Genomic DNA, 25,579 nt, shown 5'->3' on the forward strand with positions numbered 1-25,579 from the left:
CAAGGGCCCTACCCAAATTTTGGTATGGGGCCCCTAAGTACTTTTTAATATAGGCAAGCACCAGTCCTCTGTAAACAATATATATCTTTCATGTCTCTGTACTGCGAACTAGTCCTCGACTCCATCTGGTTACTGATCCCAAGTTTGCGATGCAGGAAGCTGCTGCAGCTTCTCTGCCACATATAAGAAATGTGAAATATAAGAAGGAAGCAGCTGCAGGGCCATCTTAACAATATTATGGGCCCTCGGGCAAAGCAGTGCAGCGGGCCCTTCTATATATATATATATATATATATGCACAGATTAGTATGAAATTAATAGGCTTTTATACTTTTGAACACTGTCACTTTAAGAGTTTGGTATAAGTTAATGGTTTATGCCTCTGAAGAAGTGATATTGCAGACACAAAACTAGTTCGGCCTCCAGCTGACCCGCTAACACATTTTTACCCTTGACACTTTTTTGCTACCAACACTAATAAAGAAATTGTTTTAACATAAGAAGACTAACAGCAGCTTCCTGTGATTGGCGTTAGTGCGACTGATTCTTTTCTATATGTCACATTGCTTGAATACTTATATATGTTTGTCAGATACAATTATATATACACAGCTGGCTATTTCCATATCTAAATAAATGAAACTACCATCTTCAATGTTGTTCCTCTTTAAACAATCATAGAAACCTATTTCCCCCTACCCTGTTAATTTAGGGGCCATCAGTAGTCTGGCTTCTGGAAAACAAGCATAATAGGTAAAATGATTTCCTTCTGGCAATCTGCGAATGACGCAGACAAACCAGTACACACGGGAGCCTTATTCTAAAAAAACTATGTTGTGTATGTTTTATAGGTTTCTACGGGACGAGAGTGGTATATACACACAATCTACACCGTAAGGTCCAAAGAAAATGCCAACAGAGGGATCGGGAAGAGAAGTGTAGAGTACCAGTACCATTCTGTATCCAACACTGGTCCTTTAGGAGGTTCCATGAGAAGCCGCAAGAAGAGAGATGTCAACGAAGCCCCAACAATTGCTCAGGAAATCGGCATCGAGAACAACAGGGGAACCAATATCCAACACATCATTCTGGAACGCAGCAACAAGAAGATAATTCCTGAAAAAGAAATTAATATTGATGGGATTATCCCAAGAGAGCTAAATAACAAGGAAAGTGAGTTCAACGTTGTCATCATCGTGGTAGTCATCGCCGCAGTATTATTATTAGTGGTCTGCTTGATAGCTATTATTATATTCATGCTGAAGCGTAAGCAGAAGTCTAAAAAGAAGGAAGAAGGGAAAGAGTCGGGAAGCAGCGAGCCCATGATGCCTTCTCATGGATATAACACTGACAGCTCAGAGGTTTGACATTACGGATCCATGATCAAACCATGAACGAGTGCCTCAAAACATTACACACTTTAAATTTTCACTTAACGTCTCTTTTCGGAACATATCTGCATATGCTGTGCCCCCATTGGCCGGTCTACTCTTAAATACCTCATGTTTATTTAAAGTGTTGGAAGGGCCATGAGAGGCACATATGGGACTGGAACATGAAATTAAGGAACTCCTGACAACCTGAATTCATGCACTAAACATGAAGAGGCGCTGAACTAAAACTCTAAATGAGGATCATCCTTATTTTTTTCTTTTATATTATTTAAAACATGTTTAAATATGCAAAGGTGCTGATAGCTTGTCTCTTTATTCTTAGAGCGGGCTCATTCAAATGTTATCCAATTAGCTTTGGAGGTTTAATGATCATACTATACATTTCAGTTTGCTATTATTTTTGCCAAGAGACTTGTTATCATCATTATTATGAAGAACGTCATCAAATAGTGTTCTTTTTTTTCTTCTATTTTGGGATACATGAACAAATGACATGGTCCAGTTACCGCAGAAATGTGTTCACAAATAATAATATTTTTTATGTTGTTCCTCTGTACGCCAAAGATGCCTTTGTGATTATATGGTGCTAGTCTAGGAAAAAATATGGGTCAACCATCACATGGTTTTATTATTAAATAGGATCTCCTGTGTTTGTGGTCATTATAATACGGCATGAATAGCCTTCAGTGAAGCTGTTGTTAGTGCAAGAAATATAATAAGGTGCTGCATAGTGTTGTATAGTTGAAGACAAGATGATTTTATTGCACTCAATATTCTAGAACGTTTTCATGCTGGACATTTGAAGTTGTATTTATTCACTGGCTATTAAGAGATGGATCATACTACGACAGTCATCCTTAGTCTAGAGCAGTCGGGAGGTGCACAATATTTTCCAGGGATCTTAGAGGTGGTCTTTTGTCCCACAAAAAACCCACACATAATGTTTGTGGAGAAGCATTACATTTCCTTATGAGATCTGAGCACCAGCATGAAGTGTGTCTTATGTCAACGTATGGCTTGTTACTTAAACTGTTCAGAAGACATCACAATTCACTCACGGCCTAACTTACCGCATAGACTGTATGAAAGTGCTCTGCTCCTCCTATTACACAGTATCACTAGGAAGGGGACCAAAGAGGGGAAATTAGTCTGGTCAGGAGAACTTTGTGGGTCCCCTGTGAGGGCCATAAGTGGTCTCCAACCACCTGTTGCCCACACTGGCCTAAAGTGTGTATTTCTCATGGCTGCAAAGAGTTCACAGAATCCTCTTGGAAAAAAAGATTCAGGGGTATATTTACTAGACTGCGGGTTTGAAAGAATGGAGATGTTGCCTATAGCAACCAATCAGATTCTAGCTGTCATTTGTTTAGTACATTCTACAAAATGACAGCTAGAATCTGATTGGTTGCTATAGGCAACATCTCCACTCTTTCAAACCTGCAGTTTAGTAAATATGCCCCTAGGTATAGTGTTTAATGTTTGACATTAGTAGTACAATGTAATTAAAACAGAGGTGAAAAATTAAGGGCAAACAGTAAATAAGTGGAGTTAAATAGGAACCATTTGTAGTTATGTGCAAAGAGATGGGATTTGTCTAAATTACTTTTGAGTATATTTGGTATTTAAGACTTGTCTGCATATTTATTCTTATCATTGATTCCTCTGGGTTTTTTTACGCATTTGCTCAGAAACATAAATGAAACAATATGTATACTTAAACCAATATGGTCCTATTTTATATCAGAATAACCAATGGAGCTAGTGTTTGTGACTAGGTTGAAAAATAGTTATCATGTGTAAAAGGCTTATTATACTGCAGCGCTAAGGTGTTGTAGCCCGTAGCGATCAATAAGGCACGGCCTAGTGCAAGTTAGAACAATACAAGTAAACATTTGATTGGTTGGTATTGGTACAGTGGATGTCTGCTGCTCACGACATGTTGTTAAGGGGGACCTGTTGACTACACACAGAGGAGGCAACTATTTTGTGTCCTGTGAGGATACAGCCTATCAATTCATTAGGAACCAGTAACATCACTCACGCACTTTGAGGCCTTGGTGATCTAACTGGTTCCTAATGAACTCGCAAGAGCCGCCATAACTGTGATTAGATAACAGAGGCGCTGTAGCGTTTTAACCACCTAAAAAAATATGTCAGTGCTCTTGTTGACAAGGCAAAATGATGTAAAACAGTATTTATATTGGACACAACTCCATTGGAGAAAATTAATTGTGAAAATCTTTTATATGTAAACCTCGCTGGAGTCATGTATTCATTTATAATTAGTGAATGAGTCTGGTGTCTGTACTTCTTATGAGGTAGCAGAGCTTGCAATCAATGGTCTGGGGCATAGCCCCCACAATGTCACTAATTTAATGGACTGCTAAACCAAAAACACAAATTGGCTTATATAAAAGATTTATTAATGATATATTTGTAAACCTTAAAGGAGGTTATCAGAACTGAAAGTACTAGCGATTTTGTGATTGTTATTTTTCAACACACTGTCCATTTCCTGTTAGGAATCTTATTGAAGGACTCTGTAGGCAGCCTCTGTTACCCATCTTTTGCATACAATGGCTGATTATAGAGGGCAATATATTGTCTTGTTGCTGCTGTTTGAAATATAAAAATGACTTCTAGAAATATGGAAAAATGCAATCCTTCACCGTTTAATGTCAGACCATGCCAGATATTTGTGATCTGCAGGAAACATGTTGTAGTCCGAGAACAAGACCGGGTTCTCAAGAACCAACAATAGGACAGATTTGTCACAATTTAATGATAACTAGGAAATAGTAGTCTTTTTGTATCAAGATACGTACTGAAAAAACTAACATGTTGGGAACAAGTAATTTATTATTTTGGAAATCATTGAGCCTCTTAAAGGATATGTTGGTAACGAATAACATATTATTATGTTTGTAACTATGTGCACAGAATTTAGAAATTTACTATTATAAGAATACGTTGCAGAGGTCTGATCATACTTCCGCCTGGGAGGACGTAAGGGGAGGGGTGTGGCGAATTGCATCATTTTGGTTCCACCCCCGCGATGCAACAAAGCAAAAGCAGAATTTTACAGTGGGGCTAAAATGATGAATCCCTTCATGGAGGCTGCCATCCTGGCCATTTCACTAGGAAGCTGGCAGGATGTGGGAGAATGGCCTGTTCTCCCGGGAGACCTACCCGGAATTCAGGAGTCTCCCAGACATTCTGGGAGAGTGGGCAAGTATGGGTCTGATACTTGTGTATCATGGCACTAATTATGAAGTGCCCCATTCATTTTAACACATGCAAGTTTTGTTCTTCTTTGTCTATTAATTTAGAGTTTAAAGGCTTATATTCTTCCTTTGAAGTTGTGTTTGCTAATTAGTGAATGTTGAAGTTTAGGTTCAATTATAATTCCGCATTTTTTTTCTGTTTCATTTAGAACCTTTTTATATCTTAACCAAAGTTCCAGGTCAGTGTAAATAATGTCGTTCTTGCTCTTTCACTAACTCTTGCTCTAAATTAGATGCGGTTGAGAATTTGAGCCTCATTTAATAGATCCTATATACTTAAATATGGTGCAAATCTGTAAATAATGATGAGTCTGTACCATGTTTATTATAAATAATATGGTGCAGCAACATAACATCATTATAACACCTTCAGCACAGTACAAATGTAATGCAAAACTGCTAATTAAAGTGTACCGGTCACCTACACACAGCGGAGGCGGCCATTTTGTGGGTGGAGCCAATATTCATGAGTATGCAGGTTGATAGATGACTAAGAGATAGATATGAAAGTGCTGTGTTTTTGCTTCAGCTGTGTTAGTGTTTCTCAGTGAATTGATAAGAAACATTCTACAATATATAGTTTCAGCCAACAGGTGGAGGATTCACATTATAGTTTTTATTCTGGAAATGAGTGCAAAGTGCATGTTCTCGTTTTTACTATTATAATGAATATGACGTTGTTTTATTCTTGTTTGTTTTTTTCATTATTCTTACTATTACATTTTATTTATAATGCCCAACATATTGTATAGTACTGTAAAACAGGTATGTACATGAGACTATTCCATAAACATACAGCGATACTACAGTAAGGGTGAGGTTTTGTATTTCTTTATGATGAATGGCACTTTATACTGCCGGGAGCACATAGATTTTCTCCTTATAGTCACTGTAAATAGTTTATGCAACAAGTATGTTCTTGTTTAATGGACAACAAAGCCAGACAATCAGACAAATGTTGCGCTCATTTATACATTTAAAACCCTTTGTTGTAGTCAATATGTTAATTAGAACAGTAAACTGCTAAATACATTTATTTTCAAAATAAAAGAATCTATCAGTTATTATAAATATTTACCATAAACATTTTTCTTGAACTATGTAAGAAATATACGTTGAATCACACGAGTACTTGTCATTCCACGTTTAAAGCCCAACGTCTAATCGCATTTTCATTGCTCATGGGCTTTGAAGTAAATGAAGTTTGAGAGGACTCTATATCAGAAAGCAAATTTTAAGCTTTGAGATTTAGAAGTGATGCACTTTTCCAGCTGTGATCAATATCCTGTAAAAATTAGGCATTAGCATGCCGGAAGCTGCCATTAATGGACATATCTCTGCCCAAAAATACTAAAATAGTAGTAATACCCCCATATGTGAGATGTATGGCTTGTAGGATTTCACCTCCTCTTCTAGCATGGGAGCTAAAGGGTTTTTATCTTCTTGCTAATCAATGGGAATGTCATCAATCTTGTCATAACCCATTTCAGTGCCAACACATCCTGTAATCTATCATTAGGATTGACATTTAGTCAGTTAAAAACTCTTCATTTCACGTCAGTCAAAAAAATGGTAGACAGTATAGTTTAAAGCTTACCACAATTAGATGGATGCTCATCTGTACATAAGGTATAGAAGCCTTTATGTTTACTATAATGATCCTTTAATCTTTTAGAAACCATTCCAATTAATAAATTAAATATAGTCTCTGAGTTTAATGATGTCGAATAGGAGCCCACTATATTCACGGGGTTCCATTTTGGCATTTTAATATCCTTCACAATCACCCCAGATGACCAACCATAAAAAGCACTTCTAATAAATTACATTCACATACAGTGACACTAATGTCAGTAACATAGTCAGAATATATTGTAATGCTTAGATCAATACTTTAAAAATGGAATATCAATTTTTGGGTGTAAAATGTAGTTTAATGGCTAAGTGAAAAAATATATAATGAAAGCACTTGGGGCATTTAGATCTCTTTTACATGTAAAAGTTTACAAATAAAACATGCAAAAAGACTGCTAGTGCTCTAACTTCTTATAGTGGACTGTACTGGTGTCTTCAAAGCATGAAATAAAAATATGTCTGAATGACACCATGTTAATATGAACATTCTCACTATCGTCTCATAGGGGCAGGGGTCATAGGGTACTGCGGAATCTGTCCCATTCTGTGTACCCTGAAACTGCAGGCATTAGATGGACAAGCAGGAGACGCAATAAATGAGAACGATGAGACCTGTTTACGTTCAAAATTCCCCCAGGTTATGACTTGACCATTCAGCAATCTAAGTAAGGGTGGCAGGAGTTGCGTTGGTCGTAGAGGTGTAACGGGGTCGCTGTATATGGCAATTAACGAGGGTCATCTTGGGTAAGGGAAACATTATTGCTGCTGGAGTGCCTAATGTATTAAAACTTAAATAAAAGAAAATAACAAACATGACATATACTACAGGTAGTTTAAATAATATTGAAAGAGAAAATCTATTCAAGTTGTTACATCAGCTTCAAATGGTCTGTTTACAGCCATTAATTATATTATGTCCATACTATTTCTGTAGTTGTCTAGTATCAGGTATCATATTTGATATTGGCGAACTTTAAGATTCATTTATAACCATGAAAATTTACACTTCAAATTGTGCTTGGAAGACAATTATGCTGAGTTATGCTGAATTGCCGAAATATAGATGTAGGAAATCTGGTCACATAAATAAAAAATATATATATAAAAAACAGTAAAACTTTAAAATGCATCATATATATTCAAATATAGTTTAATTATGTTTGTTTGGAATTTTTTAATTATATCTGTTTAGCAGAATTTTTTTTATTAATTTCTAAAATTATATTTTAAATGCAGAAACAATTCAAAGACATCTGATATACATAAGACATATGTATATGATATATATATATATATATATATATATATATATATAAAGACATCTGATATACATAAGACATATGTATATAACTATATATAAAGACATCTGATATACATAAGACATATGTATATGATATATATATAAAGACATCTGATATAAATAAGACATATGTATATGATATATATAAAGACATCTGACATCTGATATATGTCTGTGTGTGCAGACTTTCAGCAGTAAATTCTTTGTATTCTAATTTGGCTTTACTCTATACCTAATTTTAATTACACTACAGCTCAGGTTATTTGTATCAAATGTATTGGAGTTTCTTGGGCAGAGATTACATTTTTAAGAGTTTAAACTGAGAGGCTGGGTGCACACTACATATACAAGCCAATCAATGAAAGTCATCTAAAGGTGGACAATCCATTAAAAGGTCACTAAACCAAGAATTTAACTAACTTTGTCTGGAAATTCATTTTCTAATATTTGTAACTTTGCTAAAAATTTACTTGCCGTTATTAAGGTGTTTGATATTATCTATTTTCCAAAATTGATGCCTGAAGATTGGGATTGTCTTTAGTCCTGATGAATTCCTGAGATGTTTGTATACATATTTGCTGCATAGCTGGTGTGTCATTGGAGGTGCACTAAAGACCACTCTATCTGTAAATGTTAGTTGCAGCTCCTTTATATAAAACAAAGTGTTTTATGTTTAGTGCTCCTTCAAACACTACTCATTATGTGTCACTAAGGGAATTTTATGTCACTGTACAATGCAATACCTGATCCTAATTAGAGTAATAGGTCAGCAATGGTTTATTGTTTATACAAACCGGTTGTATATTCTATGTAAGTATAATATATGTTGGGAAATTATAATATTCAAGCACCCTTTACTGATTGCATTTTGTTATCATACAGCACTGAATTGTTTCATTTGTCATAGATACACAAGGCAGCTTTCCAATGTCTATACTGAGTTTTGAAACTAAGTTTTTAATAAAACAATTTGTAACTTGGACCCATAGCCACCATGTGGTCTGCAATAAACATTGTGTTTTTCCATTGGTTTGTAATATGTACTGTTGTGTAACTGAGTTAGGGGGACAGGTGCTATCTCTTGGGGTAGATGGAAGTGTGTAGCAGCAGAGAAGCCACACAAGTCCAAGGTTCTGAAAAATATAAAGAAAATTTCAAAATAAACACATTGCCTGACCAGCAGTAAACAAACACATGTTATTCCTGACTATCAAACTAAACAAAAACATAAGAAGTTCCAGCACTTAAAGGTTTAACTCACAATAAATATCAGGCGTTCTCCTATATAGAACCTGCAGTCTCTTTCCCCAGGCAGAGCAGAAAGAAACACACCCTTACAGGTGCAACCCTTGATCAGTCTGCTGTCAAGACTGGCAGAACAGAGCCCACCCTTCTCACTCCATGTACACCCCAGGGACCCGTACCAGCTTTTTCTTTAAGCTGAACACACTCATTGGGAAGCTCCTTCCCACACAAAGCAATCTCCCTGGGGTTTTTAAAACTTGTAGATCAGAAAATTGGGACTAACACATCTGCCCTGAAACACTATTCCCGTGTCTTTGTCACAGTTAACTTAGCTACTGTATATTAAAAAATGAAATAATACTTTTTGTATTTCATCATGGAACTGCTATATATCTTCATATACCTTGAACGGTTACTGATACCAATGTATCGTATATCACATTATTTATAGCACATGGGCAAAAATCCTTTTGCTAATACCCAGTTTGTTTGAGTCGGTTGATAAAATGCTTGGAATTAAGGGAAGTTTTAGTCACCATTAGTGCAAACGTCATATCAGCAGAATCATTGATTTATTTATAAGGTGCCACAAAATTTTGTAGCACTGTACAGTAGGGAAATAGAGTGTAGAATATAAAACATAAATATAAAATATAGAGTGTAGTATATAAAACGTTAATATAAAATATAGAGTGTAGCATAGAGTGGACGTGGGAAACATCTTAGAGAGCCTGTCAGGCACATAATACCACCTGTAGTACAGCTTGTAGGCTGTTTCCTTGATTTGCATAGAGATCGAGCTGGTGGCAATCCCCTCTCTGACCTCTTCCCAGCAAGACTCGTCTGGAGAGGGCTCTAACTCCCTTTTGCATTGACGCTCGTGGCGTCCCTGTGAGTCGCAATTATTCACAATCAGCCAATTATAAACAGAGGCCATCATACCCTTAGTGAGCGGGGATTATAAACACAGCCATTCAAAAAAGGTAACATCTCGCAGGGAGTTGGTGGGGGCTAGGAAAGTAAAAAAACGATGAACCTGAAAAAATTAATGAAAGGGGGGGTGGAACTTATCAAATGTTTATTGGAGATACGACATGGAAGCCCAAGCAACATTAACCACAAGGTCAAAAACCACCCGTATGCCAGTTTGAATCCACTGTTTAAAATGGGGGGAGGAGTTTGCAGGTGGAAAGTGAGGGTTATTCCAAAGAGGAATTAAGGGGTGACTTAGGAGTCGTCAGCTTGTATCTGGACCGGCAGTTGTCCCAGAGAGTCATGCAGAATTTAAGAGATGGACGGGAGTAGACCGTGGGCAGCTGTGATTATTTTTAATGCAGTTTATTTCTGTAGTGATCAGTCAGCTAGAATGTTTTGTTGATCAATTGTGTGTCAGTCTGTCAGAGCATTTAGATATAGAACTGGCTATAGTGTATGTGTATAGTATAATATATATATATATATATATATATATATATATATATATACATGACTATGACAGCCCACTGGGTAGGTGTATTACCAGCAGCAGCGCCAGTAGCTTCGCCCTCCTCATCCTTTCAGCATAGTAGAGCTAGCACACAATGCCAGGTCATTCATAAACAAGCTACTCTTTGTATCGCTGGTTTCACAAAGAGACATGCCAGTGTCAATCTGTTGGAAAAACTCAAGAATGTCATAGCAAAATATCTCACCCCACCAAGACTCTCCTCGGGATTCCTCATTGCCGATGACAGAGCGAACATAGTGTGTGCATTAAGACTGGGTAAATTTCAAACGTACCATGATCAGTACACACAATAAACTTGTTGGTATAGATTTTTTTCAAAAATGGGAGGTCAGTGGAGATGCTGTACGTGGCCTGTAAGAATTCTGGGCATTTTCGACAATCTGCGACATGTAGAACTTTGCAGTGGCTGCAAAACAAATGTCATCTGCCATGCCACAAACTGAAGCAAGAGGTAGTAACAAGGTTGAAATCCACACTTTATATGCTTCAGCAACTAGATGAACAGCAACAAGTCATCAAGATCTACACAGCAAACCATGAGAAAAAGAGGAGGTGGATATGTTATCTTACGCCAGCACATTGCAGAATCCTTACTGTTTTAGGCAAACTACTGAAACCATTTGAAATTGTAACAAATTAAGTGAGTTCTGCCACTGCCAGCCTGAGATAAGTCAAACCTAATCCAACTACTGGAGAAGCACCTGGAGAAGCTGAAGGAGGAGATGAAACTTAGCGATTCTGCAAAGTATGTCAAGCTTGAAGATCAAGTTCTTTATTCACTTTGCCAGGTGCCATGTGTTTGCAGCATCTTGAAGTTGGATCACTACATTGGGACAACCCTGCTTGATACTAGATTTAAGTTTTATGTAATGTCTTAATTTCCAAATGACACAAATCTTGAGATGCAAACAGTTCCTTGTGAGGAAACTGTTGGCCCTCACATGACATGTTCCCTGCTTCAGCTTCTCCTACAAATGCTACTGCCAGAAATAACTTCCCTTTTCTAAGAGTCACACTGATGAGTCAACAACACAGCAGCACACCAATGTAAAAAGGTATGACATCTGGTCAAGCTTAAAAGATATGCCCAAATATATCTCACTCGGATACATCTTGTCTTAGTAAAATGGTGGAGGATTACTTTAATGATAAAGTAGAATTTAGCATCTCAGACAATCCCTTTTAATTCTGGGAGGGAAAAAAAGGCAATTTGGAGCCCCTTGTACAATCTAGCTATGGTGTACTTATGCTGCCCACCCTTCAGTGTGTACTCGGAAAGAGTGTTTAGCACAGCCGTGAATGTTGTGAGTGATCATTAGAGGAGACTACTTTCCAAAAATGTAAAAAAAATTGTGTTCATCAAAATGAACTACAAATTGTATGAGGATTACTATTCTTGCCACCAATTACAAACAGAATATGTAGATTCCAGTGGGAATGAATTAATATTGTGTGACAATGATGATCATGCACACACACTAAGGTCCATTTTGTCAGAAGCCAATTAACAAACCAGTATGTTTTCAGACAGTTGGAGGAAACTAGGTTACCCGGAGGAAACTCATGCTAAAACGGGGAGAACATACCAACTCTACATAGATAAGACACTGGTCAAATCTGAACCCATGATCCCAGCACAGTCAGACAATGCTAACCACTGAGCTATGTGCTGCCAACTACAACCATAGCATACAATTGTGCATTTGCTTTCATTGTCTAATTTACACTAGACAGATAAAAAGCTAATTTCATATGTAAATAAACAAATTTCTTTAATTTACTTTAAATTATGATTGATTATTGTCTGACACACTTTTGTGTAAGAAAAGGCATTATTTTTCAAACATTTAAAGGTGATGTATGCAGGAACAGAGAGGGACACTTCACAGCGTAAACTGTATTAGTACATAACAACCTTTTAAAAAACAATACATACATATTAGTAGTAAGGATGAGCGGGCTCGGATTTAGTAAATCAGAACAGCCCCGAACAGTGCTCGGATCGGGCCAATTAGCAAAACTCAAAACGAGGCTATGACTCATATCCCGCCGTCAGATCTCACGATACTCGGATTCTTTAAATTCCCCGCTTGCCGCCGGCATCTTCACTCGGGCATTGATCAGGGAAGCGGGAGGTTGTGTTTTGTTAGTGGTGTCCTCTTTCCTGGTCATTCCTGTGCTCTGTCCTGCTGAGTCCAGTGGTGCTTTGTCCTGTGCTCTGTCCTGCTGAGTCCAGTGGTGCTTTGTCCTGTGCTCTGTCCTGCTGAGTCCAGTGGTGCTGTGTCCTGTGCTCTGTCCTGCTGAGTCCAGTGGTGCTTTGTCCTGTGTTCTGTCCTGCTGAGTCCAGTGGTGCTGTGTCCTGTGCTCTGTCCTGCTGAGTCCAGTGGTGCTGTGTCCTGTGCTCTGTCCTGCTAAGTCCATTGGTAGTACTGCTCTATATCAACGTTCACTGTTCCTGCAGTCTAAAAAAAATGGTACTGCAATCTAACTACGTTAACTGTTCCTGCAGTATAAAAGAATTAGTACTGCAATATATAACTACGTTCACAGTTCCTGCAGTATAAAAGAATTAGGCACTGCAATATATAACTACGTTCACAGTTCCTGCAGTATAAAAGAATTAGGCACTGCAATATATAACTACGTTCACTGTTCCTGCAGTATAAAATAATTAATACTGCAATATATAACTACGTTCACTGTTCCTGCAGTATAAAGGATTTTGTACTGCAATATATAACTACGTTCACTGTTCCTGCAGTATAAAAGAATTAGTACTGCAATATATAACTACGTTCACTGTTCCTGCAGTATAAAGGAATTTGTACTGCAATATATAACTACGTTCACTGTTCCTGCAGTATAAAAGAATTAGTACTGCAATATATAACTACGTTCACTGTTCCTGCAGTGGAAAAAAATTGGTACTGCAATCTAACTATGTTCACTGTTCCTGCAGTCTAAAAAAATATAATATAATATTAATATATATAATATATATATATAATATTAATATTAATAAAAAAATATAATGGAGTATAAAAAATTTCCGCAACATAAGGGTGGGTGGGAGGGCCCAAGGACAATTTCATCTTGCACCTCTTTTTTTGGGCATTATGTGCTCTTTGGGGCCTAGTTTTTCAAACTGCCATCCTGTCTGCCACTGCAGTGCCACTCCTAGATGGGCCACGTGTTTGTGCCGCCCACTTGTGTCGCTTAGCTTAGTAATCCAGCTACCTAGGTGCAACCTTTTGGCCTAAAAACAATATTGTGAGGTGTGAGGTGTTCAGAATAGACTGGAAATTAGTGTAAATGAATGTTATTGAGGTTAATAATAGCGTAGGAGTGGAAAAAAAATGCAAAAATCTGTATTTTAGCACTTTTTATGCTTTTTAAAAAAAAAAATTAGAACCCAAAATCAGAACCAAAACTTTGAGTGGGGTGTTTTGGCAAAACCCATTCGAACCCAAAACCTCAAGGTAATCAGAACCCAAAACCCGAAAAGTGGCCGTTGCACACCCCTAATTAGTAGTATGGTGGAACTTGCTGATTTTAATAATCAGTAAAAGGAATCTGAAATGTAAGTACAGCTTCTCTAATAATCTTTGGTATGTGTGCATGGGCATCAAGCTACCTACCAAAGCATTTTGTCACTGGGGATTTGACCAAGTGGGTGGCATGGTGCTGGGTTCAATATATTCAATTAGTGAGGGCTCTTTCTATCAATTAATTAATCAGATTAAGATGGATGTGGCTCTCTTGGTCAATCAGGTCTCTCTATTAATAAACAGCCAATCAGGGGGTGGAGAAACACTAAGAAACAAACTGTAATATTCGCTAAAGATATATAAAGATACAGATATCTACTCCAGCAAACAGTAATATAGACTTAGGCATACAAAATATATAGATACAGAATGGATTACAAACTATAAAGATCAAACTTTGCCTAGCTAGTATGATACCCCTCTCATATAACATATAAGAATAAGGTTTGAATAGATAATTTAACTGATCAAGATTTATAAACCAGTAGCAGATATATATATACACAAGCAAAGGATATCCCAGATAATGTCACCACTGGGAATGAAATACAGATCCTCCTCTCTTTAATAGACCGCAAACAGGTTTTATACATGAACAAATGCTCTGATCAGAAGCGGGCTGGCCAGCGGTGGGCTGGCCCGCCGGTCAGAAAAAGTGTGTTTTGGGCCGGTGTTTTCTGCTCAGCTTGTCCCTTCCCAGGACCAGCCACCATCTAAATTGGCCGCGGATCCTTCGATCCGTCCCTCCTCTTGCTCAGTGATAGGCCAAACATTCGGCCTATCACCGAGAGCTCTTGTGTGACATGGAACGCGCACCACGTGATAGGTGCCGTCCCATGTCTGAAGACTGCAGAGCGCGCGGTGTGGATGTAGAAAGGTAAGTGCGCTGGTGGGGGGGGGGTATATTAATATAATGTGTGTGTGTATTATATTGTATGTGCGTGTGTGTATTATATTGTATGTGTGTGTGTAGTATACTGTGTGTGAGTGAGGGAGCAGTATACTGTGTGTGAGTGAGGGGGTAGTATGAGCTTAAGAAATGAGCAGTCACAAGTGGTGAAAGTGACAAGAACAGGTAGGAGAGAGCAGGACAGTCTGCCAACAATCCTGAATCTGGTGGCGCAGTCCCAAATTTGGGTGACTGTTTGGCTTAGGACAGTTGGGAGGTATGTCCCACTTCACAGTTTACTGCTCGTGAAGGCAGAACTGTGTGCACCTAACAGTAGTGCACACAGTATTGTTTGCGTATTTGTCTAAAATGATAACCATGTTACATCATAGGGGGTTATCCTGTCTAAAGTGCCCAGGCCCCCCAGAGCCTTAATCCAGCTCTGGGCCTGGGCATAAAAATATATATATGGATTAAGCAACACTAAAATAGCCTCTTTTTATATAGATAAATATATATTGTACCAAAAACCACTCTTTAAGGATGGGCTGCTACTTATGGGCCAGTGCTGTATGCTTGCCCCCCGGGCTAAAGTCTACCAGCCCTCCCCTGCCGCTGGGTAGCTGGTCACGCCTGGAACTTGTTCGGAGGGTCGTGACCTGCGTGGAGGGTCTATACCTCCTTCTGGGGGCTCTTGATGAAAACCTACATTGTGCTAGATTACGGGCCTTCGCAGCAGGTAATGGTAAATCAGGTTGACAGTGCAGAGTCTAATATACTGTCCAGCCCTAACAATTGCTATGTAAGCTGTATTTTATTTAATGCAGAAATGTAATATGGTCTAATGTAAAATGCAACAAGTCTATCCCAGAAGTTGCTCAGTTAATTTATGTGAACCTATAAATTGATTGAGCAACTTCCATTTCTGTATTGTTGTTCGAGAGGCGTGTTTTGTATCAGTAGCTGGTGGGGAGTGATGGTCCTATATTGCCGTTTGGAGGCTCCTGGGGTACCTCTTGGTAGGATAACATGTTTGGTAATTTCATCACCAGTGATAAGGCTCATTTGTTTGAGATCTAATCGCGGAGATAAGAGCAAAAAGAAATCCTTAGGGCTTGCTGTAAGTCTAGATAATATCAATAAAATATATTAATTAATAAACACTAAAATAAACAATATATCTTTTAAATTAACTTAGTGGTTTATAAATACTATTAAAAGATTGGACCAAGTTCGCTGCTGTAAAGGGACTGTGTGTATCCCCATTTTGCAAGAGCAAAAATTACAATAATAAAGAACAAAACAGCGCTGAGGATGACCGAAATGCAGAAAGTACAATATCAACACAGTGAGATACAATAAAAACACTTTATTAATATACACACATCAAAGTCTATAAGAATGTCGTTTGCTATATTCCTAACACATAAAAATGTTCCAAATAAATATATGGATATGATTATAGGTCCTATAAAACACCGTTGCTCACAATGTCTCTCTTGTTTACTGCCCATTTAAAATGGACCAATATCGAAAAGTAATGTAAACCATGTGTATAAGTATATGTCCAGCACAAGCTTCTTAAAGGCATAATGATCAGTTTAGTTTCAGTCTTGAGCCAATTGTAGCTTTTTATAACAAGCAATGTCTTCCTTAAAGATTAAGATAAAGATAATGACAAACAGTAATGGTGTTCCCGTGAAGAGGGTGAAGATGGAAGAAGAGGAAAACAACTCATCAGTCCTGCATTCCAGCGACGGTAACTTTTCCTCTTCTTTTGCAGGTTCCAGGGACAAGGGGCAATTGAGCCGATCAGGGCTTAGCTTTCCCTGTTGGCCAATCAGTGGCCGGACAGGCGAGCCAATCCTGGCTCATCTTCGGCCATTTGAATTTTTGGCGCCATTGCGAGCCAATCCAGGCTCGCAGAGGCACGAGTTACGTCGGCACACCAGCATCTATATAAGCCATTGAGCTCCATCTTCAGTCCAGTGCGACGGCGAAGCCGACGGAAGAGGATGTTGTGGCACGTCAAGAAGAAAAGAAGAGCAGGTGCTGGCAGAAGTGGCAGGGAGCCCTTGTAAGGGCTAGGAGCTACCTTGCCATGAGAAGACGATGGAGAAGACGGAGCGGCAAGAGAAAAAGACGGCACGCAAGTCAGAAGACGCCGAGATCAAGGAAAAGAAGATATCATTGGTGGGGAACCCTTGTAAGGTCTAAGAGCGCCCCTGCCAAGAAGACAGCAGGGAATAGTGCGCCAAAGAAGGAAAGAGGCGCCACCGGCTTGAGGGTTTGGAAGACCCGAAGACACCGGGGCAACCTGAGAATCCTGTGTGAAGCGGCAGAGTTTGAGCAGACCCGGGTGGCCTAGGACATGTGAGCAGGCGTGAGGGGTGGATTCCGTTCGAGGAGAAAGGTACGGTGCATCTCGTAGTGGTCCCTCAGGTTCAGGTGAGTACCTGGGGTGTCGGGAAGGGTATTGCAGTTTGTGTGACTTTGTCTCCCCTAGCACCCATTGCACACATGCAAATTAGCCACCTGTTGCACATCTTGCTGGCAAAATTATGTAGTTCTGTTAGCAACAATTTCAACACTCGATTTAGCGTGATGCGAGTTAAGAACTTACAATCGAGTAGGCAGAAGAGGAAAATGTCTCCTTAAAGGATGGGTTCCAAAGGCTGGATAAAAGGCTGTACTTGGGAACCAGAGAGAGATTCAGTGATTGGGATACTGGATGCCAGGACTGGCGATGGTTACAGCTTCTGTTGGACAGACTGAAGAATTGGGGGTACAATGTAGGACTGCAAAGACTGGAAGTTTTCTTCTTTCACCCTGAAATTCCTGTGGGTCTTATGGATCTGTGTTTATGCTGAAAGCAGGGTGACAGTAAAGTGGGACTATTGCCTTGCCGGCAGTATCGGGAAAGGAGCCTTGCTAACCTGGACCAAGTCTGCACGGGATACCCCAGGATTGACTACAAAAATATCGGTATAGTGCTGTGCATGTATGAATGTCTTATGTATTATTGTTGCAACTGCTAAAGTATGATTACATTAACCACTGTTTAAAAGTGCTATACTGCTGGTGGTGTTTTTATATTAATAAACTTTAGTATTCTACATCTGGATATGGAGGCTAAAGTGTGTTCCCACAGTACTAGTGAGTGAGAGGCTGAATGTAGCCCGTTGACCACTGATTTGGTGCCAGAGTCTTTGCGGGTTAACCACAGGTATACTTTCCACCAGTTGACCAGGGTAAACAGTAGAGATGCTCAGGCTCGATTCCTCGAGAACCGTACACACCCGAAATTAGGAGATCTGAGTACAGAGCCAATCGGGCTTGGTACTTTCGCGCGCCCTCGAAATTGAAAACGAGGCAAAACGTCATTGTTACGTCGTTGGATCTCGCGAGTTTTGGATTCTATAAGTACCGTCCTCCACGGCGATCCAGCGCCATTTCACAGAGGGACACAGAAGGGGTAGCACGGTTCTTGGCATTCTCTAATGCAGTTGGGCATCATCAGGTAGTAAAGAAAGAGGACGGGTAGCAGTGTTCTTCAAAGTCTCCAGTGACATTCAGGAGAGCTTCATTGCTCCATTGCTAATTGTCATTGCTGAAATAGAAATAAAAGGGCTTGCAGGCTTGGTCTGCTAAATCTGCAGTCACATTGTACTGTGTCATATAGGTAACACATAAAGAGGAGAGCTCCATTGCTAATTGTCATTGCTGAAATAGAAATAATAGGGCAGGCAGGCTTGGTCTTCTAAATCTGCAGTCACATTGTACTGTGTTATATAGGTAACACACAGAGGAGAGCTCCATTGCTAGTTGACATTGCTGAAATAAAAATAATAGGGCTGGCAGTCTTGGTCTAAATCTGCAGTCACATTGTACGGTGTTATATAGCTAACACGCAAACAGGAGAGATCCATTGCTAATTGTCATTGCTGAAATAGAAATAATAGGGCTGGCAGTCTTGGTCTAAATCTGCAGTCACATTGTACTGTGTTATAAAGTTCACACACAAACAGGAGAGCTCAATTGCTAATTGTCATTGCTGAAATAGAAATAATAGGGTTGGCAGTGTTCTTCAAAATCTGCAGTTACATTGTACTGTGCCATAGCTCACCCAGAAATAGGAGAGGTGGCAGTGTTTAGTGCTGAAACAGAAATTCAAATAATAGGACTGGCAGTGTTATTAAAAGTCTCCAGTCACATTTTATTGTGCAATAGCTCATACACAAACAGGATGGGTGTAAGTGTCCTTGTCACTCTCCAGTCTTAAGTCACATTGTTCTTGTCACTCTCCAGTCTCAGTCATGATGAGACTAATCCATCTACCTCATGTGCTAAAGCCTATGTTCAAGTGCATAGCGTTTTAAGTCAGGGAAACCAAAATGTAAATAAAAAGCTTGTACCTTTTTAAAGAAAAAAACACCTCTCTAATAAAGGTGACTGTAGAAAAATATAAAATTGCCAACATGCCATTCTACCCAAAATATTGCCAAGCATACCTAGCTCCCTTCTCTCAGCTAGATCTCAGCACCTGCAATCTATACTGTCATTATATTCACCCCCATCAGTGTGTACATCATCCTCAAACAATACTAATTCATCCCCGCTGGAATCCACCATCACAGAAGTCTGTGTACTTTGATGTAATAGTCCAGCGCAGTGGAGAATACTTTCCGTGTTGTGCAAGGTGCTGAAATTTTCAGCACCTTGCATCATTGCTCTGTCGCTTAGCATCCAGCCAGGTCGCTGCAGTCTTTGTTGGAAAGTGTATGAAAATAATATTGTGACCTGTGAGGTAGTCAAAATTGACTGCAAATGACTTAAAATTAGTGTTATTGAGGTTAATAATAATGTAGGGAGAAAAAAAAGCAAAATTATGCGATTGTAGCAAAAAAAAATAGGGATTTTAGAAAAAAAATAGGGATCCAAAACCAAAACACGCAAGGGCGGTTTTGCCTAAACCAAAACTCAAACTTAATTCAGATGCAAAACCAAAACCAGAACACGGGGGTCAGTGAACATCTCTAGTAAACAGCTTGTGGGTGCCACGGTATTGTGGCAGAATCTCAGGTGCACAAAGGAGATATTGTGCAAGAATTGTACACTTAATTGGTAAACACACGCTGAAATGAATAAATTGGATGTTGGAAATCTGGCGGAGAAGAGAAGTAGGTACGGTGCTAAAGTCTAAAAACATAACATCCAGGAATATCAAGACCAAAATAACCAACTCCAGGGGCAGGCATAGAAAGCGTAATCAGGAGCATGCAAGGACGGGCAGTTGAGTGCTCAATGTGGTCACAAAAAAACAGAAAAGCAGCTGGAGCACAGATAAGCAGGATTAATGTTCTGGCAAAGTCTGACTCAAAGTGAGACACTTAAATAACCCACTTGTGGTCCTTTCACTAGGACCCAGAGAAGAGACTTAGATAGGCTTTGTGAGCCAGGGAAGGTAGATGAGCTGACAGCAGTTGGAGTGTGAAGCGGTTGAGGAAGCTGTTAGAGCCAGTGCTCGGGTAGTGAGACATGGAGATTGTCAGCAAGTTTGGTGAGCAGTGGCTGAGAGTGTTCAGAGACAGGAGAAGAGTCTCATTAGCTAAGGTGAGAGGGAAGTCTGGGAGATTAGAAGTCCCAGTAGCCTGATCATTTGTGAGCAACTACATGTGTATTGTCTGCAGCCATAAGTCATTGTAAAGTCACTAAGGGTTGTGCAGGATAGGAACTGACAACTGCTAGACACAGTGAGCGGAGAGAGACTTCAAACAAGGCGACAAGGAGGAAAGCTGTCATCATCTCTACTGGTTGGAGTATCTTCTGGACACAGATAAGCTTCTCTCAGCTGACATGCACTCATCACTCGCAATCTGTCTCGCTTGGCACATGACAGTAAACATGTGCTCACTACTGTATTAGCCACAACTGCCTCTCCTGTTCTTAGAGACTTTGTTATTCTGTTAGATATTATATATTCAGAGACTGAGTCTGTACCAAGTTTCATTCAGAGCTAAAAATGCCAGAGAATATCTGAGATTTACACTGCTCTCCCCAACACTGTAAGTTACCACAAGAAAAGCGCCCCTCCATTACCACCTGTTAATAATATTGCATACTGTTAGTGTATTGCTTATCTAGAATTGTATTTGTATTGTTTAGTGACATCTGCATTGATCTATGAGTGTGTGTGTGTTACGAGCCGTGGCGGTGCCCAGCCGCCGCGACTCTCCTACCTCCGTCCCAGCCGTCGCTATGACGACCGGGACGTCACTTCCGGGGGCTCGCCGGCCGCTGCCACAGCAACGGACAGACGCTTTTCTATCCAGCGCCGCGTCCCGGCATTACAGGGCAGCCGGGCGCGTGCGCAACAGCGGGGCAAGTCTGCAGGCTGATTAATTCCATTAAGGAACAGCCTGTGGGCAATTAGAGTACTGGGCTCTCATTGGTCTGGTTCAGTATTTAAGGCAGGGAGGGCTTAGCCTCCCTGCCGGTTATAGCTTCCAGTTCCTGTGTTGCTGCCTGCTGTTGTACTCCTGTACCTTTGGTGATAAGCCTTTTGGATTGATTTCTGCCGTGTATGACCTCTGCCTGTTTCTTGGATTTGCCTGTGCCCTTGACCTACTGGCCTGTACCACCGTTTCTGCTGATTTGCCCGTGACCTCAACCCTTGGCTTGTTTCTTGACTATTCTTCCTAGCAAGTGACCCCTGACCTCGGCCTGACCTTTGGAACTGTTGCCTGCCATTAACCTCTGCTCCTGGGTTCCCCGCAGCTGATACACGCCACACGACCCTCTGTAGTCTGCAGCCAAGTCTGTCCCCACCACTAGGGGCTCCAGCGAACACCTGACTATCAGAGTAGACTCCGGGTGGTGTTGTATTGGTTGGAGGGGTTCCTGACAGTGTGTGAATGATACTCTTATAAGAGAGATTATGTACTGTTGAAATTATTTGTACCATCTGCTACTTGATTTAACCAGTTTAATATTTTTTATTTACAACCTATCCTCAATTATTATTTACAATGTATTTAAAAGTGTCTGCAGTGTTATTGTCTTTTACCCTTGCCTTCCTACTACCAATCAGTCTTTTCCCTGCTTCCCCTTTAAAAAAATGTGCCACGTTGGCTATTATAAACGAGTGTCTTTGTGTGTGGTCCTATAAGTGAGGCTTAGTAATATGTACATGGCATCTCCAGTGTCAATTCCTGGCAGGAGTGTCCCTTCTGTATCCTTCGAGCAAATGTAAATATTTGGGGGAGGGGGGAGCACTGCAACAAAGATAAAAAGATGAGACCACACACACCTAAAGTTTCACATTTATCACCACCCCTACCCTGGTGAGTGTACAAAGGGGGACCCGCCGCCACAAAACCTTATACAGGCGTAGGGTCCAGCCATTGCCGGCTTAAAAGCAACAATAGCACAGTCATCAAGGGGAATGACGTGCTTAACACACGCCGACTTCTCTTGCATCGCAATTCTCACATGCCGGCTACAACAGTTATCGGAAATGGTGCAGATCTACATTAAGGTATGTAGTTATATACTCACCATCGGAAACCTCGTCATCGATATCTTCATGACAATGACATGTTGTCGGTCTCAGAAGCATCGTATATGCGTACCACACCCACTTTTAGTGGTATTGGACAGATAGAAGGGAGCCTATCATGTTGCTATGTCCCGCTAACACTGCACGATTCTCTGCTGGTGCTGTAGAAAATTTCATTAGGCTCCAAGTTCATAGAGAAGTGCCCTCACAGGTCATATTATGCCACACAGTAGTACTAGTAGAAGTAAGAGGGTTGGATCTGCTACTTCAGCTGTGGGACGTCTTGCAGAGGTCTGGAGAGATCTGCTGATTTTGTACAGATAAGCGCAATATACTATTTTTAATGTTTAATTTGCCTAACAATGTCTTTTAATATCTTGTATTTTTAAGTAAATGATTATTTTTTACTATTGGCTAAATCTAGAGCGAAGTAGACTATGTTTTGGTTTCTTTGAGCTTTCAGTTATATTCTGGAAGAAACTTTTGAAATCTGGTCTAACTTGAGAAAAGTAGATCTTCAACATATTGATCAGATAAGCACATTGCAGATCTTATTTTTGGTACGAGTCCACTTTGGGCACTGACACTTTTTACACTCATTGTAGTAAAGATTTACACTATTGTGGCACGTTTTCTCTTTTTTGCTTCGCAACTCTCTAGATTGGACACCTGCAAATAAGTGATGTTTAAGAGGAGAAGCTGCCTACTCAAATTGAAGTATTTTATTTCACAATTGTGGAGTCACATGTCTAAGCACTAGCGCCCTTTAGCTAAAAAATCCTCTGGAGATTATATATATCTCTCTCATATTTATATATATATTAATTATATATACATATATATATATATATATTAATTAATTATATATATTAATTATATATATTAATTATATATATATATATATATATATATATATATATATTAATTGCTTTCTTGATTTTGAAATCACCAAACATGATCCTTTCTGTCTGTTACTAACAAGGCTTATTCTGACTGGTAGTATTCACCCTTTTGATAAAGTCTAATAGACTAAACGCGTCAAGGGATTTTTGATGTGCATCTGATCCAATCTGTCGGCTGAACACGCATTATCGCTTGTCACCAGAGGGGCTAAGGAACTACTATCTCCTGTCTGTATATCGGTGCAAAGGAGCCAGGATCACCAATGGATGGCGAGATCTATATTGGACAGTGGATGATCCCAGTGCACAGATAAGCTTGATTTGATTATATTCAATGTACGGGCATTGATTTGCTGTTTATGGATACAATTTTATGATTAAATTCTATGTTATTTTACTTCTGTTGTGAACGCACTACACTATTGTTTGCTATTTTCCATCTGAGTTCTAGTTTGGAGTTCCCTAATCTGCATTAGAAGGATTTGAGGACTGCAGAGGGATACTTTCTTAGATAAGAGAATTTACTTCATATATCTGGTACGAGGCCAATTTGATAATTTTCCTGATCACTGCTCTGTTTTGGCAATATCACACTATGTTTTGGCACTTCTCTTTCTCTTTTGTGTGTGTGTGTGTGTGTGTGTGTATATATATATATATATATATATATATATATAAATTATATTTTTATATATATATATATATATATATATATATATATATACACACATATTAATTAGATATATATTTATTAATTATATATATTAATTATATATATATGTATGTATTTATTAATTATATATATATATATATATATATATATAAAAAATATATATATGAAATATATATAATATATATATATATAATTTGTTTCAGGCTGTCATCACCAGTGCAGATTTACGGTCAATTTTAGATTACCCAGTACATATACTGTAAACACTTATTTCAACAAGGACACAAAACATGCACACTTTATTACTATATTTCCTGTTAAGCGTAGCACTAAAGATAATACTCCTATGTGACGCTATAATAATAATAAAAAAAAAACACACACACACACGCACCCCTATTCAAAATGCATTGTTAAATGTTTCTGCTGGGTAATCCCCTAACATAGTGTAAAAGTATAAATGTATGGCAACTCCTAGGTACCAATCAACAATTAAATTTGATCAATCTACAGCACACAGTCCTATAGGTTATTGCACATTTTGTATTTTTGCACATTGGTAGCATTTAATCCCCACTGGCTTAAATGATTTCTGCATATTTAACATCCTGCTGCTGTGATCTTCATTTATAAACCTTAAGTTTTACAAATGTGTTACATTTAAAAAGATAATTCCACCCTAAAATATTTTTAAACAACCCCCTCCCTTTTATTAGTAGCAGTGTGGAGACCCAGTAGTTTGGGTAACTACCCCTACCAGCATTCACTTGTTTTAAGCACACAAAAGATGGGATGGAACAAACAGTGCTCCAATCAGCACCTGTGTTAGAAAACACAGATGGCCCGAGTCATGAAGCAATGTAAGGCAAAAAAAGGAGCAAGTTTTCTCCTGAACAAACCATGTTACAATGTAAGGGTTGCAAATTAGTTTATTATTTTACACGGAAGTTAAATACTGGCTATTTTTCATGTAGAAGACAAGTACTTGATGGCTTTATTGTTACACTGAAATTTAAGTTGATCTAGGACATGCCCTACCCCAACTATAAATTTGCCACCACATTTTAAATTTACCTCCCCCTCCAATGCAACATGGTTTTGCCAAGGTGCCAAGTTACTCCTGTTTTTGTTTTGCTTTCCTTAATGACTCAGGCCCAGAGGGGGAGAGTTCTCTCAAACTATTCTGTTTTCACAGTTGTACAAGTGAGGGGCGAAAGGGATGATTGTTAAAAATATTCTTTAAAGGGTGGAATGTGTTTAAACAACATATACGTGTAGGCCTGTTTACCCTGCTAAAAGTGAAAGTTCCATCTGAATTTATGCTGTCATTTACTCATTGTCTCTTCCACTTGTACAATGCTTGCCGATGAAAGTCATAAAGTGAAATGGAGGCATGCTCCAATCATCATCATCATCAACATTTATTTATATAGCGCCAGCAAATTCCGTAGCGCTTTACAATTGGGAACAAACATTAATAAGACAATACTGGGTAATACATACAGACAGAGAGGTAAGAGAACCCTGCTCAAAAGCTTACAATCTATAGGACAATGGGAGTTACAAACACAAGGGCATGTGCTCCAATGTACGCCCATAGCAGACAAATAGACACCGCTCTAAAATAAAAGGGCTGCACCACTG

The 25,579-nt window shown here is 39.1% G+C and overlaps 1 protein-coding gene across 1 annotated transcript in view; it reads left to right on the top strand.

The window, feature by feature from the left end:
- FREM2 (FRAS1 related extracellular matrix 2) overlaps nt 1-8,624 on the top strand; it is a 176,312-nt gene extending 167,688 nt beyond the window's left edge. Inside the window, exon 24 of the mRNA XM_075199037.1 lies at nt 852-8,624. Within this exon, the coding sequence (XP_075055138.1) occupies nt 852-1,367 (516 nt within the window). The 3' untranslated portion in view covers nt 1,368-8,624. The remainder of the gene's footprint in view (nt 1-851) is intronic.
- Nucleotides 8,625-25,579: the final 16,955 nt, after the last annotated feature.

Source organism: Mixophyes fleayi, chromosome 2, assembly GCF_038048845.1.
Source record: "Mixophyes fleayi isolate aMixFle1 chromosome 2, aMixFle1.hap1, whole genome shotgun sequence".
In the NCBI taxonomy this organism is placed as follows: Eukaryota; Metazoa; Chordata; class Amphibia; order Anura; family Limnodynastidae; genus Mixophyes; species Mixophyes fleayi.